Source organism: Pan paniscus, chromosome 9 (assembly GCF_029289425.2).
Source record: "Pan paniscus chromosome 9, NHGRI_mPanPan1-v2.0_pri, whole genome shotgun sequence".
Lineage (NCBI taxonomy): Eukaryota > Metazoa > Chordata > Mammalia > Primates > Hominidae > Pan > Pan paniscus.
The window spans coordinates 62,466,401-62,478,466 of NC_073258.2; the positions used below are offsets into that span (position 1 = coordinate 62,466,401).

At 48.0% G+C, this 12,066-nt stretch overlaps 1 protein-coding gene across 1 annotated transcript in view; it reads right to left on the bottom strand.

The window, feature by feature from the left end:
• Positions 1–1,050: 1,050 nt before the first annotated feature.
• The window catches only part of DDB1 (damage specific DNA binding protein 1), a 33,702-nt gene continuing 22,686 nt past the window's right edge, over positions 1,051–12,066 (bottom strand). The window contains exons 20-28 of the mRNA XM_034932715.3: positions 11,915–12,038; positions 11,416–11,580; positions 10,603–10,697; positions 5,474–5,644; positions 4,648–4,757; positions 4,184–4,353; positions 3,859–3,961; positions 2,411–2,534; positions 1,051–1,821 (exon numbers count right to left, since the gene is read on the bottom strand). Coding sequence (XP_034788606.2) covers positions 1,738–1,821; positions 2,411–2,534; positions 3,859–3,961; positions 4,184–4,353; positions 4,648–4,757; positions 5,474–5,644; positions 10,603–10,697; positions 11,416–11,580; positions 11,915–12,038 — 1,146 coding nt within the window. The 3' untranslated portion in view covers positions 1,051–1,737. The remainder of the gene's footprint in view (positions 1,822–2,410; positions 2,535–3,858; positions 3,962–4,183; positions 4,354–4,647; positions 4,758–5,473; positions 5,645–10,602; positions 10,698–11,415; positions 11,581–11,914; positions 12,039–12,066) is intronic.

Here is a 12,066-nt window from a genome sequence, read left to right on the forward strand (position 1 = left end):
TAATCACAATGTGGAGACTGTTGCTTGCCTGCCTCATTAAAGCTGGCCTCTGGCAGCGGGGCAGGCCCTTTCAAATTCAAACTATGACTTCTAGAATTCAAATCACAGTGTTGGGTTTCCAGTTCAAACTGTGGTTTTTGAGAGGCTGATTATTTTTTGTTAAGACCCTTATCCCCCACCCCCAGAACTCTCAGAAGAGTAAGGGGAAAAAAAGGTAATAAAACACAAGGAATTCCTTCAGGGAAGGAAACTTCCTCCAGAAGACCCTCAAACCAGGGATGCTTCTTAGCTCTTTTCCTTTTAAGCTAGAATCTCTCAAAACCACAATTTGAACTTGTAACCACAATTTTCCTGACACTGTATCAAAGGCTGGTCTTAAAGGAGCCACCAATATGCCTAGTATCAACCCTACTCCACCGTGGGGACAGAGCAGCCTTTCTTCCCACCAGATCACTGAGAGAAACGTGGGCCCAGACATTGGCCCACCAAGCTGAAAAGAAGACAGGCTTTGTTTGCCAGACAGAAGAGTGAATCCCATATGTGCCCTACCCCTGCTGTATTCTCAAACCAAAAGCACCAAAGGTTCACTTGATTAGATCAGAGGAAACAAAATGAGGGTCCAAAGGGCATGTGGCAACAAGCAGCTGGGAGGTACATGAGGAGCTACTAGGTGGCCTGGGGGCTAGATGACTGGACACTGCACACAGAGCTGGCTATAAAACCAGGAAAGGCAGTCCAGGCAACCCCCAGGCCCAGCAGGTTACCGACAGAAGCAAGTAAGAATCAAATGGTGTCAAGGACAACCAAAAGACCAGTGAATTTCTAAGCCCATCATCCTTGGGATCCCATCAAACAATCACGTGATGAAGAAGAGGTACAGATGTCTTCACTTTCACTACTTGAAAAGAGCTGTTCTAACAGCAAGGGCAAGTGAATGCAACAACTGCCATAAAAGGGAGGATACTGCCTAAGTTCGCAGTAAATTAGGAATAGTTAACCTGGAGTCCTGGATAGCTGGGCAGGGTGAATAAAAGCAAAAACAAATGTACCTTTCTTCTTATATTCTACTTTATTTGGTAAAACTCAGAAACTAACAATTCACATCCTCCCACCTTCTTCTTTCCGAAGAAGGCAGTTTGCAGAGACAAAAGGGCTGTGGCGTGGGGATCATCCACCATCTCCAGGTTTTACACGCAGGCTACCCATGGCTTGGCAGTCAGGCCTCTAGGCCTGATGCTCTCAGAGGCAATAGAAGAAAAGTAAAAGGAAGGTCTCACTTCACAGACAATGAAACCCTCCTAACCCTCTTCCCCACTACCCACAACTCCCTACACTGCCAATCTAAATAAAAAGAGGACAATGCATGAGTGTGAGATACACATACACACACACACACATACACACACACACACGCACAGCTTCCTTTCAGCCAAAGAACTGCAAAATCCCTCCCTGGAAGGAGGACAACTGGCAACACCAATCAAGGCTTGGTGGTCTAAGGTGATGGCTGGAATCATGTGAGACTGGTAAAAATCCAGGGAGAAAATGTTTCACCTTCAGCTCATTCCCAAGTCTCTATGAAGCCCGCCCCACTTCCACATAGGGGAACTGTGGCTCTGGGGGCAGCTGGCTTAGGGAAAGGCCTCCCATGGCCAAGAAGACGATGGTGGAGAGGAGGGGAAGGGCAGCAGGGCAAAGCCTTTGGGGAGGGTCAGAAAAGGGGCCCCCTGCCCTTGGCTAATGGATCCGAGTTAGCTCCTCCACAACCTTGATGAGGTCGTCTGCAGTGGCCTCTCGCTTCATACCGCTGCCATCGTCATACTGCAATGAGAAGATGGGCGGGGCTGTGAGGACCAAGAGGGTGCTCTCCCACAGGTGGGGAAGGGAATGCCCCCAGTGAAGGAGGCACAAGACTCCACCATTGTCATGGCAGAGGAAGGACTCACCAGAAACCCACGCCTCCCCCTGGGTGGCACAGGTCAGCAAGGACACCACCTGGTCTATTTCTCCCTCTTCAAGATTCTCCCTCTTCTGCTATCCCCGAGACACCATCTCCAGTGAGCAATATCCCAAACTCCAGAATTGTGGCCATTTCTCCTCCCTACGGGATCCTGACCCTGCCTCCCACCTTTGGGTCTTGCTAAAGATCCCAGATGTGTCTTCACTGCTCAAGGACGGGGTTAACATGGGTAGAGTTACTAGCACAGCATCTGGTACCTAGTGGGTACCCACGAGCCACAACTACAAACATCTCTTTTCCCTCAGACTCCACCTTCCATCTGGTAAGGATTACACAGAGGTCCCCTCGCATCTTGGAACTGAGGAGGAGAGGTGCCCAGAGACAGTCTCCTGGTATGCCCCAACCTGCAGTGGACTTGTCTGGCCCAGGGTTAAACACCACACAGCTCACCTGTAGGTTTGCCACCACCTCCTGCATCTTGGGGCGGCTAATATCCAGGAAACTCTCAATCAAGTCACCGTCAATGAAACCTGTGGCTGGTTCTGTCTTCCGCTCGGTGTGAAAGGATCTCCAGGTGGATGGGTGAGTTAAGGAACATGTGCTTATCAGGAAACACCCTCCTCAGTCATCCCCACCTTTGAATAAGACCACAATCTAAAGCAATCATCAGGATTAGAAAGGAAATAACACTTCCTTTCGCCTTGCTTTTATTTGGACATTTTTGGAATTGAAAAAAATGTAAAAATATGACCTAATCTAATTGGTTCTCAATTGGGGTGATCTTCAAAATAGTTTTTAAAAGTACAGATCAGAGTCTATTAATGTGAAGCCCGTATGTGTATGGAAGTTCTTTAAAAGTGCTCTAGGCAAAGCTGATGCACAAGAACCACCTAAGTCTAGCGTCAAAGCTCCATAGAGGGGTCAGTGTGGTGGTGGCTCATGCCTGTGAACCCAACACTTTGGGAGGTTGAGGCAGGGGGATCGTTTGAGTCCAGAAGTTCAAGACCAAACCTGGGCAACATCATCAACTCCTGTCTCTACAAAAAACAAAAATTTTTTTTAATTAGCCAGGTGAGCTGACACGTGCTTACAGTCCCAGCTATTCGGGAGGCTGAGATGGGAGAATCACTTGAGCCCAGGATGTCAAGGCTGCAGTGAGCCATGATCATGTCACTGCACTCTAGCCTGGACAACAGAGCAAGAACCCACCTCCAATTAAAACAAAAAAAGAAGAAGAAGAAGAATAAAAGCAGCAGCTCCGTTGATGAATAAACTGAGACTCAGTGAGACAAGGCTGCCAAAAGTCTTGTTAGCAAAAAACCAATAAACCAGCCCATCAGCCCCCCTTGGCTAGAGCAGGGCCAGAGTCACAGACAGGAGCTCCTCCCACCTCCAGGGGGGCGGGGAGGGCCCTTTATATCTCCTGTACTACACAAACTTCCAATAGCACTTGGATTCTGGGGGTCCCAGGGTGGCAGATTCTTTCAGTGTTTTCCGCTTCTTCACCTTTCCCTTTCTTCTGGTAGTCTCTCTAGTCTCAGACACTGTTGCCCTCAACCAAATCCCTGAAAGGATGTGCTCCTGTGTTGTGATCTAAATTCACATTTGGCCTGCTACACCGAGAGGGCCAGAGGCGGACACATTTCAGGAATATAAATGTACATTTCCAAGATGGACCAGCGGAAGCTAGGTGATAAGTACTTTGGGAGTCAATATACTGTTCTATTGTGTATGTTTGAAATTTTCCACATGAAAAAGTCAAAAACAAAACAAAACTAAAAACCTGTTCTGTACAGGAACCTAATCAAGACATGTAGTAGCTTCCGGGTAATGTGACTCCGTGTGCCACATATGCCGGGATGTGCTTCCCAGCAAGGGGATGGCTCTGGGAAGGATATAAGGAGTGCTCGATCTTCCCCACACTTTTGATGACTTTATTGAGTCGATTCTGCATGTCCAGCAGGAGGTTGTACCAGCTCTCTGACAGTGAGGTCACCAGCCCTGAAGAAGTGAAGGAGGCAGTGAGCTGCAGAGAGCTCAACCCCACAGCATGTATCCTCTACGTAAAGGGCAGCCCAGGTGAGCAGCTCAGGGAGGGCTAATGTGCTGCAGCCTCCTCTAGTAAACACCTAGGTCTTGTACAGTTGCTCTCCCCAGTCCCTCAGAATGCTGGTATCAGGAAGGAGGCCTGTGTGGGGGTGTGCCCCACAGGGGTGACCTTACCTATCATGCCGTTGACCGTGCCGAAGAGCACCGAGCCTTGTGTGGGGGTGGAAGTCTCACCCAGATTCTGCATTACCAGAGAGCCGTGGCAAAAGACATTGACAAACTCGCCCAGGTGGAAAAGACCAACCTCCTGGAGGTGCTGCCGCTCCTCGTCAGTGGTGGCAGCGCTGAAAGGCGGTGAGAAAGTCACTTTCTGAACCTCCTGTTTCCACCACAGGCCCTGAGACAGGACCACGTGCAGTGGTCACGGTGCTCAATTTCCCTGGGGAGCTGACATACTCCACAGTAGGGGAGCCAGTCTAAAGAGGTGGATTTCTGTCACCTTTTATTCTCTGACGAGGAAAGTTCTATCTCTGTAAACAGGAGCACCTGAACCTGACACAGAACCCAATGCTTGCATCCACCAGAGACCAAGGAACTCCCAGCCCTCCCCACCACTCCCAGAGCTGGCCACTACTCACCTATCCTTTTGACACACAAACAAGTTAAAGGCATTTTCAGCCCCCAGAAAATTGTCATCATCCAAGATTTCCACAGCACTCATCCAGTTGGGATTAAAGTCTCGAGCAATCTTAAAACAGACAAGGTGAAAGAAGAAAGCATAATCAGCAGTTTGCATGGAATCCAGTTCTGGGACTTGTGTTTCCTTTATTCAGGAGCAAGGCCCCACCCTGCAGAAGATATAGCATGGTGTTCAACAAGTGTCACCCTAGAGGGATTCTCCCCGACCTCTCTGCCAACGCAGCCCATTTGGTTGCCAACTGCCCAGAGATGGAGCCTAGTCAGAGTTCGAGTTGGGAGTCTCTAAAAATACTTAATCAGGGCCAGGCACAGTGGCTCACGCCTGTAATCCCAGCACTTTGGGAGGCCGTGGCGGGCCGATTATGAGGTCAGGAGATCGAGACCATCCTGGCTAACAAGGTGAAACCCCGTCTCTACTAAAAATACAAAAAATTAGCCAGGCGTGTTGGCAGGTGCCTGTAGTCCCAGCTACTCGTAGTCCCAGTTACTTGGGAGACTGAGGCAGGAGAATGGCGTGAACCTGGGAGGCAGAGCTTGCAGTAAGCCGAGATCGCACCACTGCACTCCAGCCTGGGCGACAGAGCCAGACTGCGTCTCAAAAAAAAAAAAACAAAAAAACAAAAAACTTAATCAATGTAGAATGTCTGCTCCGGGGAAAACATTTCTGCCCCTAATACTGGGCTGGCTTATCCTTCCCCACCAGAGACACTTGCAGGGGCCGTGGCTCAAGCAAGAAGTCTGCTCGCATCCCCCCACCAGCATCACCTCTTCAAAGTTTCCTTCCATGGGCTTGTAGGCGAGCAGCAGCACTGAGCGCATAAGGTCGCCCACCAGGATGAAGTCGCCCTTGGTCTTCAGGTAGAGGGCCATGATGTTGTTGTAGTGGTTGCACTCAGTGCGCAGCTCCTTCTCTGTTGTCCACTCATAGAGCCGCACCTGGGAAGGGCATTGTCTCTCTCAGCCAAAGGGGCCAGAGCTCTCTCAGAATGACTCCCCCCAACTCTTCGACCCTTCATCTGCAGCACTACTTCTCAAAGTGCAAGGCGGGACAGGAAACGGTTTTATGAGGCACTGGGGTGAACATTTATTATTTCACTATTACATATTTATGAAATATGAAAACACAATGAACACACCAAACCAGGAATACAAAACTTCCCAAGTTTTCCTTTACATAAAAAAATGAGTCCACGTAAAGGAAACAGTAATGTGGGTAGTCGGGCTTGGTGGCGCACACCTGTAATCCCAGCTACTCAGGAGGTTGAGGCACAAGAATTGCATGAACCCAGGAGACAGAGGTTGCAGTGAGCTGAGCTGAGATCATGCCACTGCATCCCAGCCTAGGCGACACAGCGAGACTCTGTCTCAAAAAAAAGAAAGAAAGAAAGAAAGAAAGAAAGAAAAGTCCAACAGAAACACTGACAAATAACTAAAGGAACCTGAAGAACTTGATTCTACAGCCACCCTCTACCACCCCGCAAGAGGGAAAAAGAAACTGTGCAGCCGGCCGCGGTGGCTCACGCCTGTAATCCCAGCACTTTGGGAGGCCGAGACGGGCGGATCATGAGGTCAGGAGATCGAGACCATCCTGGCTAACACGGTGAAACCCCGTCTCTACTAAAAATACAAAAATAAAATTAGCCAAGCATGGTGGCGGGCACCTGTAGTCCCAGCTACTCGGCAGGCTGAGGCAGGAGAATGGTGCGAATCCGGGAGGCGGAGCTTGCAGTGAGCCAAGATCGGGCCACTGCACTCCAGCCTGGGGGACAGAGCGAGACTCCGCCTAAAAAAAAAAAAAGGAAAAAAAAAGAAACTGCTTTTTTCTGTCTCCACAGCAGTGCTTCTTCAATTACAACCACATCTCCAAAAGAATGAAAATGCTTTATCATCAGTAGACAAATGGAGAGCTACTTGGCACGGCCCAGTGCTAAAGAAGACAGACTCAACCCATCTGAACTGACAAGCCTTCCCTGGCAGATCCTTCAGGATCCAGATAATCCCCATGGCTTCTGCACATCTAGAAACTCCTGGGCAGAACATATTAATCAAACCACAATTTCTCAAGATTTGTCCAAAGAACCCTAGCTACACAGGAATATATTCCAAGAATCATTTGTAATAATTACAATGGTTGGCGGGGCGCAGTGGCTTACGCCTGTAATCCCAGCATTTTGGGAGGCCAAGGCAGGCGGATCACGAGGTCAGGAGATCGAGACCATCCTGGCCAACGTGGTGAAACCCCATCTCTACTAAAAATATAAAAATCAGCTGGGCATTGTGACGTGTGCCTGTAATCCCAGCTACTCGGGAGGCTGAGGCAGGAGAATCTCTTCAACCAGGGAGTCGGAGGTTGCAGTGAGCCAAGACTGCGCCATTGCACTCCAGCGTGGCGACAGAGTGAGACTCCATCTCATAAATAAACACATACATACATACTATGGTTACCACACCTCTATCACAGGGTAAAAGGTACCTCCAGAGTGCCCCGTCTTCAGGTAAGCCCACCTTGCTGGGCCTCCACACCTCCAACAGAAAGAGTGAAGCGGGGGGCCTCAGAGCTCCACATGTTCCTGCCAACACCTGCCACCACTCTCTCTCCACGCTCTCAACCTCCCCATCGCCTTGGAGAGAGTCAAGACTAAAGCCAGACACCACCAGAAGGCCAAGACTCCCATTCTCTTCCCAAAAGGCTGTAGACTTCCACTGTCCAATATGGTAGTCACTAGCCACACATGGCTATGAAACACTTGAAATGTGCCTAGTCCATGTTGAGATGTGTTCTGACTATAAAATACACACCAGATTTTGAATTATTAGTATGAAAAACTGTAAAATATCTTAATAAGCATTTTTATACTGATTACATGTGGAAATGCTAATATTTTAGATATTGGGTTAAATAAAATACCTTATTCATTTCACCTGCTTCTTTTTGCGTTTGTTAATGCGGCTACTAGAAAATTCAGAATGACATACATCGCTCATATAATATTTCTATTGGCTGGCAACAGAATAGATATGTCCTCACCTGACCTCACATGCCACCCTCCACCCTCCTGATCCCTGTGCCCACTCACTGCACCCTCTGGAACACAGTCATTAACCATGGACAGCCACTTCTCTGGGCAAACCCTTCACTTCATTCTAACTCATATCCATGGCTCTTTCCTAAGGGCCTTGTGGCCCTCTTAACTTGTCTGTTTTCTCTTCCACTGTCCCTCATAGCACTGGAACAGGAGGTAGCACAGTCTCCCAAGCTCCTCGTCTGCTCTTTCAGACTTGTCACTCCCTCCCCTGAAACACCACAGTTTTAAGGCTCACACCACCAGACCACACAACCACCATCACCCACTAAAGCAGTCACCTGAATCCCCACCCCACCCATCACTCTCTCCCACACAACCTCCTATAAGTCTTGATGACTATAATATTCACAGAGAAGGTCCTTCTAATACCCTCACCTCTTAGCTTTTCTGACCCCTTCTTTTCCACTTACTTTGTCCATTCTTATGACCACCTCTTAAACCCTGGCATTACAAGTAACTGCACTCTTCCTGAATCTCGTGTCCTCCGCTCTGCCTCTTCTCAGATGCTCATAGTCCACCACCATAATCACATAATAACTGTCTTGCAGATTCCAACGCCCTGACCCCTCTCCCCTTTCTCATGCTCACCTAACAAAACTCGACTTGTATTAAATTTTCATCTTCCACTCCAGGTAAGGAAAACCAACCAACAGGATGACTGTTCTTTTAAATTCAAGACTACTAACTGAAAGGGGGTTCCTAAACCTCTCAGAAATAATGCATTTTCCTACTCCACTCACTCTTCTGGTCCTAAAACAATGAATTCATCCCTTTTCCACTCTACTCAAATTGCCAATACCTCCTTCCCATCTTCTCTCTCAGCAATTTCACAGAGAACAGAGACACAGCCAAAAGGGCATTTCCATGAACTTCCACATCTGTTCCCTTCTCTGTCACTCGGTTTGAGATCCCACCTCCTTTTGCCTGGCCAAGAACAATGGCTAGAGCAATTGTTCTAACATCAGTCCCATCAGCATAGAAAACATGCAGCAGTGTTTCCCAGCTTGAAAAATTAAAAACAGAAAATTCTTATCCTGAAATTTCACTGTCCACATCACTCTGTCCTTTACTGCAAAACTCCTTGAGGGGTTTTCTGTACCAGCTTCCTTTCCTCCTACTCTCCGTTGAGGCGACTGCAATCAGGTTTCTAGCCCCACCACTCAACCAAGAGCTCTGATCAAGTTTACCACTGACTTCCATGTTACTAATCTTTATGTTACCTGACCTGCCAGCAACACTTGGAGTTTACCAATTCCCCCCTGCTTCAGGATAACTTTTTCTCCATGGCTTCCAGAACACTATTCTCTCGGTTCTCCTCCTACTTCACAAGTCACCCTTTGTTTGGCTGGATCTTCACCCTATCTCTGAAATGCTGGACAGCTCTAGGGCTATCTTCAGATCCTGTCTCTATGGGCTCTCAGCAGATGGGTGGTCTTAGGTGATGTCATCCAGACTTTCAGCTTTAACTGCCATGCTAGTATCTCCAGTGTACCTCTTCCCTGGATTCCATACCTCTCTCATTGTTATCTAGTGAACATCTCCACTTAGATAACCACTGAAACTGAGTATATCCAGAACCTCTGGTTTCCACTCCAAACCTGCTGCACTATCTTTCCCATCAGTAAATGGCAAAGCCAAAACCCCTGACCCTTTATTCCTCTGCCTCTCATATCTCATCTTCAATCTATCACCAAAGTCCTTCAATCCTACCCTCATAACATAAGCAGAATGTGACTACTCTTATTCATCTCCTCCATCACCACCTGGTCCCAGCAACCACCGACTGCATCCAGATTACTACAAGAGCCTCCCCTAACTGACCTCTTCTACCGCTGCTTCTACCCCTGCTCCCCTACAGCCTTTCCAGAGAAGCAACATGATCTTTTGAAAATACAAGTTCAATCATGTTCAAACCCTTGCTCAAACCCTCCAGAGGTTGCCATCACGCTCTGAATAAAACCCTGATATGGCCTACCAGGCTCTGCACGTTCTGGCCCCTGGCTGTCCATTGGACTCATCTCTCACCAGAACACCAGCTCAGTCCCCACAGACACCAGGCCCGCCCACTCTCACCTATGACCTACCACCCCTTGCACTTGTCTTCCCCAAGCACAGGTAGGGTTCTTACCTCCCTTCATTTTGGAATCTGCTCAAATGCCACTGTGTATCCACAAGACCCTCCCGACCATGTGATATGAAACAGCAAACCCCACTTCCCACATTCATCCTGGCATTCCTCCAGTCCTGCACCCCTTTTACTTCTCACCATTTCACGTACTATGTACTTTATTTGCTCATAAACTCCAAAAGGGCAGCTCATTGTCCATTTTGTTTGCTGCTATCTCCCTACTCCAAAACATCAAGTTGTCCATTTTCGATATACAAAATTTTTGTCAACTATACCTCAATAAAGATGGAAAAAAACTTTTTAGCAAGGGAGGAGGTAGGGTCATGGCATAAGCAGTGGAATATTTCAAAGGACTAGCTTTCAGGAATGCACTCAGGATATTCTGATTTGGCTCATTTTCTTTTGGCATGGAACATCCTACGTGCAGGGACCATAGGTCTCACTCGTTTCTCAAGTCCCACAGCACTCAGGATCTGAAACACATAGGGGTTCACGTAACCTAGTCTAATGCGTGGTTCAACCTCAGTTTCCGAGATTCTCAACTCAGAGCTCTATCCTCCACACCCGCTTTGTTCTCCTTCAGATCTGACACACACGCGGCCCCAGACAACCTAAGAGAGACACATTCTGCAGACAATGATGGGCAGCCTAAAGTAAGTACCAAGTGGTCCAGGCCTCACCGTGCTATTGATGCTGGCTAACAGCTTCCCGTTAAATTCCACCATAGAGTACACGGCCCCTTTCACTTCCTTTTCAGCCACAGTCTGTAGTTTTCCTGGGGGTGGAAAAAATATGTTTGAGTCTCTATGAGCCCATACTTTACCTCATCAAAAGAATCCTCTGGTTGCCCCTGTGGTACTAATTCTTGCCCCCCAAAACCACTCATCTAAAAAAACAACACAGACTCAGTATCTACTGGAGTTAACAACCACGTAAAGTATGAGCCCCAAGATAATGTGCAGAGAAATCCAGTTGGTATCTAGGATCTGCCCCCTCGCCCTGAAACTCTAGATCTCTCTCTCAAGATGGAAACCAAATCCCATTTCAGCTATCTGATCTGAGATTTCCGGGCTGATAGTCTTTAGAGCCATCTTGGGTGGGTGTAACGAGAAAAGATATTAAAATATAAACACAGAGCTGAAGCTGGAAAGAGCACCTAAATGCCTGAGCAACCAAGTGGAAAACAAACCTAAGATTCTGAATTTTTATACCTGTTGTCACTAGATTCCCTTACCCATCGTTCACTTCTCCCACCCCTCCCTTTTGTTCTTTTGGCCTTTCAAAGAGTAGCAAAGAAAGAAATGTAAACTAAATTTTACTGTGTACTGTTCACATGCTCCAAAATTCAATCAAATAAAGAAGAGAATAGCTCTTTACAGCAATGAACCCAACTTCTTCTACTGCTTAACTGAGGCTCTCTGAAACCTCACAATGGCCTGCTGACTTTCTCAGCATTTCACATCCCTCAGAAACTGGAGACTGCGCCCACTTACCATCCGAATACTGAAAGACCACAATGCGACCCTGCTTGGGCTCTGCCTCTTCAGGATACACCATTGCTGTGCCCACAATGAAGTAAGTGTTGGGGTCTTTGCCCAGCTTGCAGGAAACCAGACTGAGGGCATATTCATTCTGCAGAAACTGGTGGGCATGAAGCACTAGAGAGTAGAGAGATGACTACGTGATGACAGGTTACCCGTATCTGCACGCACACATAACCCCGTATTTCTGAGGCCTGTGGCTTAGGCAGTGACAAAGCGTGTACCACCTGCTGTCCCTGTCTCATCAGATCATCCATCCCCCATCAGCCTAAGCTAAGGAGAGGATGCCCAGCCCTCCAAACTCACTGCCATCTCACAGAGTTCCCACCCCTCCTTTCTGCTCCTCCTAGGGTAGTCTGCCACATCTGTCAGGCTTTGCAGGTACCAGAGCCCAGAACAGCCTGGATTAGGGAGGGCGTAGATAAAAATTATCGAAAGAGCTCATGTGCACCTTCAAAGGTGTGTTGGTCAATGATAAGTAGGTTGTGCACCTCCACCTCTTCTCCAAAGGAGGTCTCATGAGGAGCAGTGCTGCTGGAGAACAGCTTGCTGGAGCTGACACTGCTGGACAGAGCCTGCAAACAGAGAGAATGCACATCATCC